The 19,046-nt window shown below is 33.6% G+C and overlaps 1 protein-coding gene across 3 annotated transcripts in view; it reads left to right on the top strand.

Annotated features, from left to right (window-relative positions):
• Positions 1–19,046, top strand: part of Slc9a9 (solute carrier family 9 member A9) — a 611,274-nt gene that overhangs the window by 152,126 nt on the left and 440,102 nt on the right. For all 3 annotated transcript variants that reach the window (XR_015440847.1, XR_015440848.1, XM_004834393.3), the window contains exon 5: positions 6,207–6,322. Coding sequence is in view for 1 of the 3 variants with exons in the window: in XM_004834393.3 (XP_004834450.1) it covers positions 6,207–6,322 (116 nt within the window). In the remaining 2 variants the exon portion in view is untranslated. The remainder of the gene's footprint in view (positions 1–6,206; positions 6,323–19,046) is intronic.

Below are 19,046 nucleotides of genomic sequence, written 5' to 3'. Positions count from 1 at the left end.
GTAAGTGAAGCTCACTTAGGACCGGCCTTTCCTCCTCCTCACTGTAGTGGGTGGCAGACAATGATAATACCCTGGACTGCGTGGAGGGTTTCATTTGTTTGTCCATGGGGTTCTCTACTATTTCAAAAAGAAACCACCTTCAGTAGAAAGGTTTTGTAGTGTAGGAATAAAAGCATAATCTGTGACATTCCACATATAGATGGAACTCTGTGGGCAGCCTTCTTACTTTACAACATTTGGGTTCAACAAATATGCCACCTACCTCTCAAAGCTTTTTCTGACTCCTCAAGTAAAAGAGAGCTGCTTCTCCTCTGTGAACCTGATCAGCTCCCTCACAGGACACGTTTCTTTCTACCACGTTTTCTGCTTATGTTGGGGACTTCTTTCTCTTGAGTTGTGGAAACCATGTGTCAGACTCACTTTTGCATTTCTTATACGATTTAGCAAAAACTTTTATCATAATAGATGCTTAATATTTATACATGGGATGTGAGAAACAGTGACAAAAGAAGAGGATCATCCCTTTGATACCTATAAGTGCCATAGGGTCCTACAGACCTTTTAAGTGCCCTATAATTCCATCATCCAAAGGCAGACTGGCCACTTTATACAAGGGAATTATCTTTTTGCTAATGTTTGCTTGTGAAATACCATTAGGTGTGTGCTTCTTTACAGGATCTCCTTAATCCTTTATGACCAGCTCAAGTCTTACCCTAATCCTCCTTTTCTGTTTAGAATAAGAATAGAGTCCCCTCATAACCAAACTTCTCAGAAGAGTTGTTGTTTGTCTCAATTTTCTCATTTTCTATGGACTTCAATACATTATAATCTCACTTCCACATTCATCCCTTTAATGACCCTAAATAAAATGGCTCTCTTGGCAGTATTCAACCTTATTTATCTTGCCTATTTAAAAACACTTTTTTCGTTTGACTTCTGTGACATCCTGCTGGATTTCTACTTATGTCTCTGTTGACTGATTCTTGATATCTTCTGCTGACTTAGCCACTTTTACCTTCCCTTTAAATGCCAGCGCCTCAATCATGTGCACTTTTCAGTGCATGCTTTTTTTGGATCTTATTGATGCCCAAGACTACAATAACAAACCTCGCAGTGTTTTCTCTCAAATCTGTTTCTTAAGAAACACTTCATTGAGATCCATGTTTGGAAATCCAACGATCCCAAACTCAACATTTTAAAAATTAAACTTGTGATTACTTTTGTAAAATAAAGTCCCCCTTCATTGTTCCCTAGTACATAGAAGTGTGCATGTCTGCATTCTGTACTTCTCCCTATAACTTAACCAAGATATGAATAAAATAATAAATCATAACTCACCTATTAAATATTACAGTGTTCCAATAAAATGTTAAGTTCCTTGAGTTAGGAATTAATGCCTACTTGTAATTAATTGTTGAATGAAGGAGTTAATGGGCAAGTGAGTGAATGACTGGAAGGATGAATTTGGTAAGAAGACCCTTTTAATACCACCCAACTCAGTACTAAGAATTTATAAGTTCTTTAGTGGGATATTACTCTTGAATGTACGATTTAGAAAAAAAAATCATGTGACTAAAACTATGCATAAAATGTGAACAAAGAAATAGGAAAAGATACTATCCAAGGGAAGACATTTAGATATAGAGTTCAGAAATCTATAGTCACATTGTAACTTTTAGACTGGTTCCAGTGCCTGTATGTCCTGGGATTTCCCACTGAAGAGTGAGTTCTGTACTGGAGCCTGTTTCCTATGCTTTCACAGGCAGGAATGCGGCTCTTCTGACAGTTAACAGGACTGCTCCACACATCTTTGTCTCCACATTGACATCAATTTCCCTTTCATATCCATGACAAATTTAAAAAGCCTGACTTTTTCTGGTTTGATATAATCATAACTTGGTAAAGGCTCTTTTAAGATGAAGGGGAGGAAGAAGAGGAGAAAGAAGAAGGAAGCAGAGGAGGAGAAGGATTATTTTCTAAAAATACTGAGATTAAGATGGCATATTTTAACATCATCCAAGCAATTGAACTTTCTGGAACTTTTTGTTTCAAAAGTTTATTTTTTTCAATATGCCTTTAGGTGTGGAGATTTAGTAGTATGAAATAAGCTCATTTAACTTAAAATCAGTCAGCACATCACAAACACTCAGTAAAATGAGTGTAGTCAGCATTATATTGAGCATTTTCCCAAATTCCCCTTTGCCCACTGCCTTCTATTGAAGCAGTAATACGACCACCGTCCTGTAATGCTCTACTCTTTGAGGGTCAGTGATAGATTTCTGTCTTTGTATCCTCCATAGCACCAGCACTTTGCTTTTCAAAGTATAGCACTAAGTGAACCTTGACATAGTGAAATAACACTAAGTTGAAATCATTGTTATCAGAACTTTTGCTTTTTATGAGGCATTTTCTGCTCCAGCCTACCCCTGTAACCCAGGCTAACACTACCTTCAGACTAACCTTGGAAAATATCTCAGGTTTGCCATCTTCAAGGGAGACACTGCAAAAACTGGACTTCTCTAGATTCCCTTTCCACATCAAACTACATCTGTTTTGTATCTTGAGCCATGTAAAATGCTTTCTTCAAGTGCTAATAGAGTGTATCACACTGTCAAAATACGTTGACTGCTAATGGGTTCACTTTTTAGCCTCCCAGTTTATGTATTGAAAACTAATTGTTTTTATTAATAGTAATGTAGGGCCGGGGATTTAGCTCAGTGGTTCTGCCACCTGCCTCACAAGCGCAAGGACCCAAGTTCAATTCCTGGTACCCCCCCCAAAAAACGATAATAATGTAACAATAATGACAATAGCTACCATTTATAAAAATGCCTGGCACAGTAATTAGAGGTTTATTATAATCACATTAACAATGACTACTGGTAGATCAGTAATAATAACAATGACCATAATGACCTCATACTGGACTGAAGTTTTTTGTTTATTTTTGGTTTTTGGTTTTGTCTTTCAGTATTGTTTCAAAGAAGCAACTAGGTAGTTAGTTACTCCAGGTCCAGGAGTTGATTTAGAGTTAGTAAGTAAATGTACTTTTTATTTAAAAAAAAAGCAAATTGTATGTGTGCTTTTGTGTATGTGTGTCCACCCACACACATGTGTTCCTCCTAATTTCAAAACAAATCAAAAGCATTATAGACTTTGTGGTTAGTATGAGGCTTTGGTGTCCATCTGCCTTGATTAAAATCCAGACTTGTTACAAGCTAACTCTGTGACTAAAGCATAGGCAAATTACTTAACCTCTCTGACTCCTAATTTTCTCATTTGTGAAAAGATAATTTTAGTACCTAACTCAGAGGATTATGAGGACTAAATAATACAATGAGTATTGTGTCCATAATAGCACTCAATAATGTGTTGTACATTGTTGTTTGTTTTTTATTATGGCTATTATTTTAAAAGAATTGGAAAAATGTAGCAAAGCAAAAAAGAAAAGAATCATATTTAATTACATTTATATGACAGCTATTAACATTAATAATGAATTATATTTTCTAGTTTTTTCTAATTACTTGAATGCTTAAGCATGTGAAATTTTAGACTATTTGTATTTATTATTTATTAACTTTTAAATAATTTAATTTTTGTGCCCCATATATACTCCTGCATATAGTTTTAGTAATTGCATATTAGTCCACCATATGTATGTGCTATAATTTGCTTTGAATTTTTTTACTCATAGTAAATATTTGTGATCTAAAATAATATGAATATATATCTTTTGGGTTATATTTTATTAGTCTATTGATATGAATCTATAGGGAACTATTTAATAATAGAATATACAAAAATTTGAACTTTAAGGTAAATTGTCAAATTGGCTTTCATGAGGACTTTAATTTCATTTAAAGGCACAGTACATAAAGCTTCTAGCTTCACTGTAATCTTGCCAAGCCTGAATAACATATATATTTATATATAATGAAGTTTAATGGTTTTTGCACAATATAAAACAAATACATTTCAATTTTGAATCTTAGATTCCTAACCTATAAAATTAACTAATAGATGTAGAAATACAGTCATAGATCTTAAAGTTTACATTGATTCCAGAGCCTGTTGATGCTCACTATTTGAAGTGTAGTTCAAATAAAAAGGACCATGGCAAAATTGAGCTAACACCAGAAGAGCTGATGAGGTAAATAAGGAGGTGCAGCTCTCTGGCAATGTTGTTCAGAATGCCCTAATGTTTATCAGACATGCAAACAGATGTAATTCCAATTTCTGATTATTTTTGTTATTGTCCATCATGTTAAACTGTGTGCTCAATAAGAGCAAGGATCTTCATTTTATTGACTAATGTATCTTCAGTGCTTAGCAGAGAGTGTGACACATACGAGGGGTTCAGTAATGTGTATTGAACAAACAAATACTTTGTTTGGTGATCAAACACCTGTCAGGAGGTCACACACTTGGTAATCAGTATGTGGCCTCCCCTGGATAAGCTTGGATGAGCTACCAAGAGTGATAGCTCTTGAAACCCACTCCTAATAGCTCCCATTTTCATGTCCTGGTGGCAGTCTTTTTCAGATATTTAATACCTGCAGCCTGATTATGATTTAGCCTCCTGAGCTACAATCCACATTCTGTAAACCTGTGTTGGGCCACTAACTCATAAATCAGTTTAAGAGCTCACCTTTGATGATATGATAGTGTTATTTGCAAGTTGTTAGGGATATTCCTTCACTGCCCCTTTGAACTACCTAGAACAACAACCTCATGGGTGTTTGAGAGTATATTATATAACATGCCATTTAAAATATAAAACCAGTTTTCTAGGAAATACAATATGGAAGTTAAAAGCCCAGGCTCTAGAGCCAGACTTTCTTAATTCAAGTCTGGGTTCACAAGTTACTATGTCACTCAGTCACACATGTGTTACTTAATCACACTGTGTTGTGTTTTTTCATGCAAGAAATGTAAGTAATAATCCATGTCTTATAAGATCAATGTGTAGATTAAGTGAATTAAAACATGAGAAGTAGAAATTATAAGTAAATGTTAGTTGCTATTCTGGTCATTATTAGCAGCAATAATGACCTCATTGAGAGCTTACTATGTAAGTACTGGACACCAAATATATATTATTTCAGTTTTTAAAAAATCTATGGGTCATTATTATAACCCCACCTCATGAATAGATATATTGAGATTTTTAAAAACTTGGTAATATCCTAAAATCATAGAACTAGTATGTAGTAGAGCCTGTATTTAAATGCAGATGTGTCTGATAGTCTCTTATGAAGATATTTCCCTGAGCAGAATTTGATGTATCTGCTTTCTTGTTGAAATTATAACTTCTAATATCTGATCTTTAGCCTTTTTAGCCATTCTCACATGTGAGCATTTAAGCACCCATATATTGGTTTGATTGCCTATAGTTTCTAAGGACTCTTACAGATGTGGTTCACTTTACCATTCTTTGTGTGCTCTCTATTAGGGTTGTAGCCAAATCAGCCAATTAAAAAATTAAACACAATTTCAAAACTATAGGTTGGCAACAGATGACACAAACATGCAATTTGCATTCATGTGGGGATACTAAGGTTATAAAACCTTTAAAAAATCTTTTTTAAAAGAACATTTTCCTTGCAAAATCAACATGTGTAACCCTTCAGTATTTATTTTTAGTGCTTGTTGAAGTTGTACATGCTCTAATCTAATGGTACCTCTCCACCTGGAGTGCAGGTGTCTGACACCAGGAGCAAGGGAGGCTCCTGTACTGTGAAGTGACTGGGTGGCTGTGCCCTGAGATCCAGTACTTTTCTTATTGCAGTGACAGATGTGAAATTTGAACCCCTTTCAGACACCAGAAAAAAAAAAAAGGAAAACTGAGAAGCAATCCATTTACAGATGTCAACACAGCCACTGTGTTTGCAGGCATGATTTGCTGTGCCACATTTGACGGATTATTTTTATATCCTTGAGATTTATCTTGTTTTCATTGAAATGTGCTATAAAATGTTCTGTTACCTTTTGCTAGGTGAATGAATTGTGATATCGGGTAAAAGTCTGTTTCACAACCAAGAGACTATGCTGAACTGAGAGCTAGCATGACCATGAATTGGTAGGACAGTAATGATTTGTGCACGATACATATTCAGGAGCACATTAGAATGTTAGCTATGATTACATGGATTTACACAGGATTCAACTTGATGTTTAAAGATCTTATTTTCCTTTTTTTGCAGGTTAATTGTGTATGGTTTTGTGAAGGCTATGATATATGTTGGTCAGCTGAAAAATGGAGACTTTCATTTCACTGACTGTTTATTTTTTGGTTCACTGATGTCAGCTACAGATCCAGGTAATTGTTCAAATAACACATTCCTTTCTTGTAAAGAGTCAAATATTTAAATTGAATGTTTCTCCAAAAGACATCACCTGAACCTTCTTACTAATAATTATTTATTCCTTGTCACATGTAGTTGACATATCTGTTAGTGATTTTTTTTAAAGAAAAAAAAAGAAAAAGAAATAGGTGAATATTTAGATAACTCTCAAGAAATTAATCAGAAAGCAATTTCAGTAGCGAGAGAGACTGGTTAAAGTCATTATAGTTTATTTTTCTAGAACTTGTAGCCATTTTGAGCCATACTCTTTAATCTTTCTCTAATCAACATATCTTTCTTCAAAATGATCTATTGAATTAAATGGTTTAAAATACTTTGAAACATCATTTACTGTGAAACTTTTACTGTGGAAGAGAGGAATCAGGAAGTATCAAAAGTAAGGAGAATAGTAAAAAGAACATCATATGTCCTTCAGCAATTACCAAACATGGTCAATTTTTTAAATTTATACCTCCTCAACCCACTCCCTCTCATCATGACTGCATTAGTTTAAACCAAATCCTAAACAGTATACTGATATATAAATATTTTGAAAAATGGTCATTGCTATATAAAACCTAAAAATATTCGAAAGCATGATTTAACAATATCAAAGTCAAGGTTCAAATATAACCAATTGTTATTACCAATAATTAGTTTGTGTAGTTTGTGTCTTGTTATTACCAATATTAGCTTGTGTAACTATTTATATAAATCAGGACCCAAAGATTGCACATCACAGCTGGTTGTTATGACTGTTGAGTTTCTTTTAACCTTTAAATTCCTCTCCATTTCGTATAAACAAAAGAAATAATTTGCCTTGTGGTTGAATTGAGTATGATTCGGCAAAGTGTTTTCATATTTCCCATATTTCTTATAAACTATGGTTAGAGTAGAGGCTTAATCAAATTCGTGTTCACTGTTTCCTGTCAAAATCATTCTGAAGGTGATGCTGTGAGCCTTCTATTACATCATGTCAGGAGGCAAATGTTAATTAGTGCCTGAGCTGTCAGGCTGATTCACATTCATGAATTGCTACTCTAGCAAGGACAATCAGAGCACATCTGTAGATGAACAAGATGGGTTTATTACATATTGCAATGAGACCAAATACTTGCTGTGGAGAACTGTGGGTTGTCTCAGAGGTGGTTAGACAGGACTTATGATAAGACTTGGATTTATGCTTGTGATTTTAAGGGTAAGGTGTCAGGACTTTGCCCTGGAATAGATGATGTCAGGAAGTGGAAGCAATTCTATGACTGGCAACTTCATTACGTCTTTTGTAGAAGAAAGAAAGACCAGACTAAGCTAAGGCTGTAGCTGGTCAAGAAATAGTGGTCCATTCTAATAGCTGGAATAGGAAGTTGTTTGGTCTGTTTTGTGGCTTTGGACAATATTCATTATGTATGTTTAGACATTCTTATGTAGTAGTTTTATTTGTTGGTGTTCAACAGGAGAGAACAAGGTCTAGCTGACAGTACCAGGCCAACTCTTGAATATCAGGGGCTGTCTCTTGCTTGCTCTCTCTCTCTCGCTCTCTCTCTCCTCCTCCTCCTCCTCCTCCTCCTCCTCCTCTCCCCAGTCATTTTCCCCAATTTTTTTTTTTTTTAGCACATTTTCAGTACATAATTTGACCAGCAATGTTGGCACCACATTGTCGTAAATACTCTCAGGCTCAACCCCATACCTAGTAAAACAGAACTTAACAGTATCCCTAAGTAATTCATATGCACATTTAAGTTTGAGAAATTCCATATTTTAAAGTTGCTCATTCTACCTAATGGCATTAGGACCCTTTGCTATCAACTGCTCCTTCTAGTATTTATTAGGAGTTACAAATGAGTAGTATGCAAATTCTATCTACATTTTGCATTTATTGGTCTGTACTCTCCTTAAAGAAGTAGTTTTTCAGTTCAACTATTTGAGTACTAATTGTGCAAACAAACAAAAGAAAATAGAACAAATGGTTCATTCTTTCCCTTCATTTATCAGTTTTCAAAATAATGTGTTTTCCTAAAATCTTCCATGTTACCAACAAGATGGGTTTTTAAAAAAGTATCTTCATGAATGCATGGTTGATATATTTCAAGCTACTATTGTGATTATTCTTTTTGATGATCAAAATGTTTCATTTGCACTAAGTAGAAATCTCTCTGAGTTTCTGCCATCACCACCCTGGTCTTTGATAAGCTTCTTGTGTTTGGTAGAAATAGATGTCTCTAACCTTATCCTGAATGTTTCCTTAATCTTGACTTGTAAACACCCATTTCTCCAAGGAATCTTAGTTCTTTCAAGAAGGAAATTTATTTAGAGGCTATAATTGAGGCACTAAGAGCTTTCATTGATGGCAGACTGGTCATTATTTCTAAGCCCTTTTTACTAGAGAAATTATAGCACATATTTCCATTGTGTTTTCAGTTCAAATTTAGGATTATAGAAATCTTTACTGCCTTGAATCTTAATTTGCATTTTCATTTTTCTTCTCCCTACTTTTCTTCATGTTACTACATTAATCTTATTAAATTAATCCTACCACATTAATATAATTCATACTTATTTAAAATATACATCCTCAAAATTATATATGTTGCTAAAAATATCACAACTGAAAACCACTTAAAATTTTATTGTGGTTATTTTTAACCTTTAAATATATTCCATTTGGGATGTACAGTTAAAAACTGCTCTGTTCTAAAAATCACTTGATATTATTCCTCTATGTGGTTAAGTCACAAGTCAATGCACAAAAATGTGCCTCTGTTTCATTATGCTTTTTTGTTTTAAAATTAGATAAAATGTCTATAGGTTTCTAAAATGAAAACCACAGAACAACATTAGAGAAATCTAGCTGTTATCCTTGTTCTCCTACCTTAATTTTCCAAACATTTCTGTTGGTTTTTAGCTTACCCTTCCATTTTTTAATTTAAGCAAATATACAAACATAGATATACTTTACTATATGTTTCTTTATTCATGATTCTTCTTCTTACTTTTGTTTAGCACTATTTTAAAGATCACTCCATAGTAACTAAAAAGCTCTTTCTCATTCTGTTTTATAGCTACAGAGCACTCTGTAGTTTATTCAGCCAGTACCCTATCAATGCATCCCTTAGAGTCTTGTCTTTTGCAGTTATTAATGGTGCTGCAATTAATAATCTTGAAAGCTTTTCATATTTTACCAGTGTTTCCTTGAGACAAATTTCTGGAAACACATTAAAAGGTAAATGCATTTGTAATTTTCCTAGATGCTAAGGAAATTCCATCAAGTTTGTACCATTTTGCATTTATACCATCAATATATCACAGTTCCTGTTCTTCACAGTCCTGGAGATACAGTAATTTATCAAAATTTTGGATTTTTACCCATATGCCAGGAGATTTCTATCTCCTTGTGATTTGACTAGTGTTTCTCTTATTATACATAAAGTTTAACATTTGTTTAGAGGACATATGTTTAAAGGACATAAGAATTTTTCTGAAAATCAATTATTTATAAGATGCTGTTTCCCGATAGAGTTGTTGATCTTTTACATTTCACATTTTATAAGTCCTTGATATATTAGAGATGTAACCCTTTTTTCTGTAATAAAATTATAAATATTTTTCCCAGTTTTTCAGATTTTAGTTTTAGAGAAGTTAATGTGTGATGTTGCTCTGTCTCCCGGAAGAGGATGAAATGAAAGTGGGTCTCAGGTTTGGAACCCAAGCTATAGTTTAGGATCAGAGCCCCAGTGTGGTGTGCAGAGACAGACTGCTTCATCTGCAAGGTCAGAAATAACTTAGGCACTGCATCACTGCTGGAAGATTTTATATTATACTTGCTGGAAAATTTCGTGCTATACTCACCCAGCCCCAGGGAAATGCAGAAGTCTCTTGATAGCCACCAGAAGCATGGACTCAACACAAAGTACCTTCTGCCCATGAGTGATTTTGCTATAAGATTGCACTCTCCTGCCTTATATGAGCATTCTGACCTACAGTCAGGCCTCATTGCAGGTCACCTTTGCACAATCCTGTGTGTTGAAAAGCAGTCCATCCATTGTTTCCTAGTCTCAATGCTGAAGGCTGAGTTTGCTGCATTCCACTGAGTGACTGAGCCTGCTTCAAGCACAGTTGAGTTGTGCTCAAGCTTTGCTCCTTCTGTGGCTGGTGATATCCCTGTGGCTATGTTTCCATGACACAGAAAAACTGATTGTAATGAGGAAAAAAATCCAACCTGGTGCCATGGCTACTTATCTGCACTGGGTCAAACAACTGAGCTTACTGAACTTTTAAACTATAAAATTGCCTCACAACCATAAAGAGAATCCTGGGAACCAGGTCCATTTTCCAAGTCTGGCTTGGACAAGCTGTGCAACTTTGAGCAACCATTTAGCTCCTCCAGGTTATATGAATTTGTGGAGATGGAAGATGTGCAATCTCATTCATTCCAACCCTTGCATTTTCCAAATGAATAAATTGACTCTTCATCTGTAAAATGAAAAGTTTCATCTAGAGCTGTACTATCCTCCCAGCTCTAATGTTCCATGATTCTTATTTCTATGATATTGGATTTTACTTTAAAATTAAACTTTTCTTTCAAGGAAAGTAAAAGCCCAAAGTCTGTCACTTAGATATTCTAGAATTCTAACCCCAGCTAAGAAAATGCTAGAGATGGCCTTATACAATAGAAACCTGCAATATAAGCAAGGACACTTATGTTCCCTTCTTTTACTGAGAGCTAATTGTTATATTAAAACACGCTAAACCCACTCTCTGCTAAATTGGTATAATTTAAGATCTTCAACAACCTTAAAACACCTAGTTAGTCTCACCCGACAATTGCTCATTTATTGCCTAAATTCTTGTGACTCACTAATTTATGAAAAAGAACCTATACTCTCCAGGTCTACTATTTCTTGGCCTTCTCTAAATTAATTCTTTCTATTTAGTTAAATCTTAGTGAGATATTATTATCTATTCATATTTATTTTTTATAGATAATACATTTACACTTAAATATAATTCTTGCTACATGTTTCAGACTCTCTTCATCCGATTTTTAGTTTGGCTCCAGTTAGAGTGATTTGACTATAACTTGATTAATCTTACTTCCTTTTGTCCTCAATGGTGAGGATTTTGCTGCTGATGTAAAGGTCATCAGTAGCACTAATTAGGAGTGGATAACTATGGGCAGAACCCCAAAAGGGATGTATGGGGTAAAAGGAAGAAAGGTCTCAATCAGTGAGCCAACTCTTTTGGAGATATGTTCAGAAAAGAACAGGATAATGGAGAAGAAAAAAGAAAAGTAAACAGAATGTAAGACAGCAAAAGCCCTATCAAAGGGAAATACAGGTTTTTGCTAGTAGTTCCCTTTTTGTAGATGGTCATAGCCTATGAACCCTCTGACCTCATACTATGCTCCTGTCTCTTTCATAATTGACTTGGGTCCCAGTGTGGTAAATTTAAACTAGCCAAGATAATGATTTTTATTAATAATTAAGATGCTTCTTTATATGGGGTAGATGAGATAAACAAAGAGGTCTTTGAGTTATATAAAAACACATAGGGGATTCCAGGATACCCATATTCCATGAGCATGCCCAGTTTTGTAGCTGCCCTAAGACATTTGTTAATGCTATTATTGCTCCCTCCTCACTTTCTTTAGGTCTTTTCTCAAATGTCACCTTGGAAGCAATGTTATTTTTATCCAGTGAGGTCCTTTCTTATTCATCTTATCAAAAATTTCCCCTTCCTCTCCTTACATAGTCACCCCCAAGTCACAGTGTTTCCTACTCCCTCTTGGTCTTAATTAACTGTTAACATATGTTTTGTCTGTACTATGTGGGAAGAGTTTTCTCCTCCTATTTTTGTGTATTTTCCTCAATCTTTTCCTCAATCCTAGTCTTAACATTTCTAGCATTTAGAACAATAGATTTTCAATCAATAATTGTTAAATTAATAAATTAATAAATTTGTAAAAGAAACTACTAGAGCAAAATACGAAGCATGGAAGAGAGTCTCTTTTCAAATATTAAATAAGAATCAGTTGACTATTTTAGTCTTGGAGATAAGATGTATCATAGCTTTGGAGGGACAGTGAAAAAAGCTGAGAGTAGACCTCCCAGAATGCAGCTGAATACATTGCTGATGGCAATATCAGTTCCTGTTATCTGAAAAAGATATATTCAATTAACGTAAAAATATATGCCTTTCTTTTTGTTCAACCATGCAGCTGGAATTTCTTTCATCTTAGTCGTATTTTAACACTTTCCAGAGAATACCTTGCCATGGTTTGTAGATCTGCAGATGCTATTTTAATAATGTTGGCTTTTTAGGCTGGAAATTATTAAAAGTTGAAGCTTCCTTTAGTAAAAGGAAAAAGTTAACACAAGAATCTTCTTCGTTTGTGTTTTGTAGTCTGAGTAACTACTTTGAAGATAATGATACACAGTGCAATAACTTGCTACTCTTATTTGATTATAAAATTTTGTTTTATTTTTTCATAAAATAAAAAAAGTAAAACCATAACACATTACATCAAGTATTAAATAATCACCCAGAAAATGCCAGAAACTCATTCTGGTACTTTAACAGGAGGGACTGTCATTTGCTTCAAGGTCTCCAGGAAGCTACTCATTATTCAAGCACATGTGATCTCTGCATTTTTTCACTTCATCAATTTCCCTGTTTCCTATTTGGATTAAAATGTCTTCATTTTATATGAGGCAGCTGCATTGGGATTCAAATACAGCTGTACTATTTTGAACTCCATAAGTATTAATCCAGTATTCAAAATTAGCAAAGAATTCTTACTTCATAGACTTATTCAATTTTCTCCCAAGAGAATCTATAGTGTTTTGGGTTTCAGTAACACTGGATAGGGCTCTATAAAGCTACAAGATATATGTGACTATTAGACACTTAAAATGTAGCTATTCCAAATTGATATCTGCTATAAATATAAATACACACTAGATTTCAAATACTTAATATGAAAAAAGTAAATATCTCATTAGTAAGTTTTGTGGTTTGTTTGTTTTGTGGTGCTGGAGAGTCAACCAAGGGCCCTATGCAAGTGAGGCAGGAATTCTGCTGTTGAGCTACACCCCTAACCCGTAAGTTTTTATATTAATTACATGTTGAAATGTTATTATTCATTTAATATTGAGTTAAATAAAATATACCATTAAATTTAATTTTACTTGCTTCTTTTTAGTTTTCAAATATGGCTACTAGAAAATCTAAAATTACCTATGTGGATTGCATTATGTTTGTATTGTTATAGAGCAATACAGAATTACACCTGTCATAAGCCAGATACATAATCTTAATAAAAATACAATAATGACTTAAAATTCAGTAAAATAATTAAGCAAAGATATGGTGCATTGCATAAATTATAGCATTTGGTGAAATATGGGCAATTTGTTTTTATGAGATTGAACTAAGATGTCTGAAATTTTCTTTCTGAAGTTTCATTTTTCTGCTCCAATACATAGTCACCCATAAACTAGTTTACATCCATGCTTCGAAGCAAAGCAGAGAGAAAAGGGAGTAAATATCTATATGATTTAAATACCATAGATGTGTCATCTAAACCATAAATATTGTAGCCTCTGACTCAGAAAAAGCAAATTCAATAAGCTTCAGCCAAAAGTCCCAATTGTGTTCTTTTTCTTAGTAGAACATAAATAACAAGTTCTTAAAACCTGACAATCTCAGTTATTTTTTCTAATGCCATTACTGTTTTGTTTTATATAGGTTGTCACAAATCCAAGAAACTTGACTTTACATTATGTTAGCCCTGTTTCAAAGTATGTTGACACATTTCATTTTCCTAAATTGGGTAAACTCAATATCAGAAGAAAATATTTTCTAAAAAAGAATAAATAGAAACTACCTGTATAGTCGGTTGGTAAAATACAGTAGGTAATTCTTTTTATCAAATTTGGAGTTTAAAAATCTAGCTGATGTCAATTACTAGTTTAGATTTCCAATTAAAGAAGGCAAAATATGCATAGGATCCATTCCTTTATCATTATCATCATCATTACTAAATGATATTTAATGACTAGATCTAAAAATTACAATGGATTTTTAGGTTTTGCATAATACACAGAAAATATTTATTAAATAAATAGAATAGACATTGGACATTGATTAAGAACACTGTCCATGATGTGAGCCAGGCCTATATTTGAGCCAGGCCATTTTATCTCATCCACCTGAACTTCAGTTTTCTCATCTACAAAATGGAGATAATATGATTTGTTTTAAGGTTTTGTCATAAAGGGCTGAAGATGTGGCTCAGTGGCACAGTGCCAGCCTGGCAAGCACAAAGTCCTGAGTTCAATCCCCAGTACCAAAAAATAAAATAAAAAGTTTTGTCATAAAGATTACATAAGATAATATGTGTTTTTATTGTTATCATCATTTTTATAGCAGGGATGCTATTTGACATCAGCATAAGACAGTCAGACATGCACATTTTTGCTTGTCTTCCTGGTAATAGCAATAGTTTTTAATAAATCTTCATATTGGGTTAGTTCAATGCTCCACTGACAACTACACTCATTTGTAAATTGCTTGCTTAAAGTTGGCAGTATAATATATGTAATCTGGTGATGTTACTTTGGAAAAAACCACAAATACATGTTCACAATTACTGTCATAGGTGTTAGGTAGTAATTTTTTAAAGTAAATTTGAACAATGTTGTTTTACCCTTATGTGTTTTGGTATGAACTTCAAAATGATGGACATATTTCTAATGTAACCATGAAGCCATTTCAAGCCTGCAAAATTTCCATAATCTATTACTGTCATTGAGTACTGACTCTACATTCAGATTTCTCTGATCTTTTCTTCTTTTTCTTTAATCAGAACCCAAATTAGATTTATATGTGACATTTAGATGTCACATCTCTGCCTTCTCTTTTAGTACAGAAAAATATCCCTGTTTTTTATGTTGTTGTTGAAGAAACTGGGTAAATTCTATAGGAAGTACCACTTCCAGACTAATCTGTTTGCTTCCTACGGTACTGTTTTTTTCTGTAACCTCATATTTCTCTAAGTGAAAGTTAGTTTCTCCACTAAACTTTTATGTCTTGGTTTCTTATTGATGTTGATCATCTGGATCTATTGATTTCTTTAGGACTGACAAAATAGTAATTATTTAAAAAATTATCATTTCTTCCAAATTATTAGCTAGAATTATTCCGCAGTAAAGTATCTTCTTTTTTATTTTAAAACACTCTCATGTCACCTAAAAGGAATGGACATATATTTTCTGAATCCTTGTTCAAATAAAACAGCTGTAAGTAAATTTATATTATAAACATATGGTTTAACACTTAACCACAATGTCATCATACCTATAGTACTAATAGTAATTTTTTCGGTAGGCAAAATAATACCCCTCTGAAAGCTGAATCTTCAGAACCTGTGAATATGCACACATCAATTTACTTGGTAAAAGGGACTTTACAGGTGTGATTCAGTTCAGGTTCTTGCTAGTGATTTCCCTAGACTATCTAGATGGGCTCTACATACTGGAGAATCTTTCTAATCCGCTATCAAGGAAGGTGTGACTGGAACAAGGCACAGAGACACACAAAGCTGCTGGCTTTGAAGATGAAGGAAGGGGGCTATACGCCAGGGAACGTAGGTGGCTTCCACAAACTGTGAAGTACAAGAAAACTGATTATTCCTGAAAGCCTCCAGAAAAGAATGCAGCCCTCCTGACACTTTCATTTTATTCCAGAGAGATTCATGGTAGACATCAATTGACTGAACCATAAGTTTATAAATTTTCATGGTTTGAAGCACTAAGTTTAGGATAATTTGTCATAGTAGCCATGAAATACTAATACATTTTTGAAATGTTGTCCAAGCCATAGGTTTAAATTTCCCAAATTCTCTCATAAAAGTTTTCAGAGCTGCTTTCTTTGATCAAGGATCCAATGTCTGCACACTACTTTTACAAATAATTTAAAATGATAACATTGTAGGATATTTTGTGAAAGAGACTTTAAGAATCATTTAATCTAACATTCTTATTTTATGAAAGAGTAAACTAAGGTTTAGACTTGAGTAACTTGGCTCTAGGATAGTCATTTGAAAACCTAAAATTGCAATCAGTATAAGAAAATTCCTGAGGGTCAGTAGAGGACACTGGGAAACTGATGACCATAACTTGCCTCCCTTGACCTATATTACTTCCGTCTTATTTTGCTAAGGTGATGAAGTATTTGTTCCTACATCCAAATGAATGCAAGCAAACCCTTAAGCCCTGAACAGTTTTTGCAAAATAGGTACTAAGCTTTTTCTATCATGAGTAGCATGTGCACCTGAATACCTGAGAGAAGGCATAATGGGAAATGGAAAGTTATGAATCCTGAAACAAGATTTGAGTTGTAGAAATCTGTGTACTTTGGACCTTGGTGGTGGGAAAGGATAAGTAGGTTGACACTGGCCCACAAGAATGAACTTGATCTCCCAGATTCCTGGGTAATGTGGTGGACTCTGAGTGCCTGAAGAATGGCCAACTTGCTGGCATACCATGGACCCATCTTCCACCAAGTAGAGAACTGCTATAATGGATGGTAGTCCAACAATCCCACAGTCCACTAAGCCAACAACAACAACAACAACAACAACAACAACAAACCATGAAGAATTTCCAAGTGCTTGAGAGGAAGGTCAGTCAGAATTAGCAGAGCAAGCACACACAAAATAAAATCCCAAAGCAGTCAGAACCTTGTAAGAGATCTTAAGAGGATTAGGACAGATACAACTCATGAGTTTCCAAATAAGCAACTGAATAGATAACGAAGAATATGATGCAGTTAAGACCTGAATTAGGAAAATTAAATAGAATACTTGGACAGTTCAAAATAAAACATGAAAAGATGCACATCATGAAGAAAAAATAGAAATTTGATGGATAAGTTCCAGAGACATCAAATGCGAACAATATTAGTTTTGAGATACAAAAAAGGAATAGGAGAGGAATAAAGAATAATTTAATAAATGAAATATAACTCTCAGATCTTACAAAAAGACTTGAATTTACAGATTAAATCAATCTGCATTCACCTAGTTTCAGACAGGACTAGAAAATCCTAAAGCATATATTCAGGCAAAATTCCTAAATTTTAACAAAGAATCAACTGAAAATAAAATAAAAAGAGATCATCATTGGATTTCTTATCTCCAATACTTGATGGACCAGTATCTTCAGACTACAGAAAGATATAATTGCAGTTCAAGGATCCTATATCTTGCCAAGATATCATTCATCTGAATAAAAGAAAGCTATTTGAAACAGGCAAGAATACCATAACAGAGGAACAGAACAAATGCTGAAAAATAATCTAACTGAATATCTTTGCCAACTGTAAATATGAACAGATTGAATTTTTTCAGCAAAAAATCTTCTGAATGGTTAGAAATAAAAACCCCATCTACATGTAGTTTACCAAGATACATGTAAGTGATTTTAAAAAGTTAAATTAATGTGTCAAGAGATGCCATGAAAATGTAAACACAGAGAAGACTCAGAGACAATAAAACCAGACAAGGTAAAATTTAAGGTTAAAAGCACTAAATAAGGTATATAATATATGACAAATGGCACAATTTTTGATAAAATATAATAGTAATAAAAATCATGTGCACTAAAATATAAGTGCTGTGTCTAAAAATTTTAGACATGCAATAAGAATTTAATTAAAACGTAATCTACTAGGTAGCTTCAGTACAATTCTTAAAATTATATAAAATACAGAAATAAAAATTAATTGAATAACACAATTAATTGATATGATGTACAGTATATTTAATAGATCTTTACTTCACCTAATAATGAAAAATGGCTTTTTCATATCCAAGAAAATTTTCAAAGTTTGGTTATATATTTAGCCGCAAAGAAAACAGTAATGAATTTTAAGAACAGTGGAGAATTTACTTACAACTTATCTCACTACAGTCTCTAAAAATAAATAAGAGGAGAATAAAAATATCAAATTTAAAACTGAAGAAATCAAGAGGAAAACTGTTTAATATCTAGAATGCAAAGTACAGAGGACATTTTGGCCCGATACCTAGATTTTTCCAAAGAAAGAAAACAAGAGGAAGATCTAGTATTAAGTATCTTTGTTACTGAAGAAGACAAAATATAAAGGAACTTAGAATCTATAATAAGAAACCAGAAAAAGAACAACAAAATTAACACAAAAGAAATTGGGAAAAATGAACTAGTAAAGAGAAGTGCCTCAAATAATAAAGTAAAAAATAACAACAAAAAGGAAAAAAATAGATCCAAAATCAATTTCTTGGAAACCCATGAGGATATATGAAATCCTGAAGAGCTTCACTGAGGAACAAAGAAGGCAAAAATATTTTTAAAAACTGGATAATGGAAAGCAGACATATCCTCAGATAGTACATCAATTACAATAATATTCATGCAGTTCAAATTACAAATATTGCTCCAAGAATGAAAACAATCTAAGGACCACAAAAGAGATTGGAAAGGTGACTAAAGATCTACCACTGGAAAGGCACTAGGATCAGATAGTTTCACAGCTAACTTTGAAGGCCAGAGAATTCTGACAAAAGTTTTGTTGAGCATACTGTTGCCAGATACACAGTAACATATAAACATTCCCAGTTTATTTTAAGATAACCTACTGATACAATCAAACTGAAGAAAAAAA

This window comes from Heterocephalus glaber, unplaced genomic scaffold, assembly GCF_053883595.1.
Source record: "Heterocephalus glaber isolate CG9 unplaced genomic scaffold, H.glaber_assembly_v1.0 deba00001504, whole genome shotgun sequence".
NCBI classification, from domain to species: domain Eukaryota; kingdom Metazoa; phylum Chordata; class Mammalia; order Rodentia; family Bathyergidae; genus Heterocephalus; species Heterocephalus glaber.
This window is presented reverse-complemented; position numbering and strand designations above follow the sequence as displayed.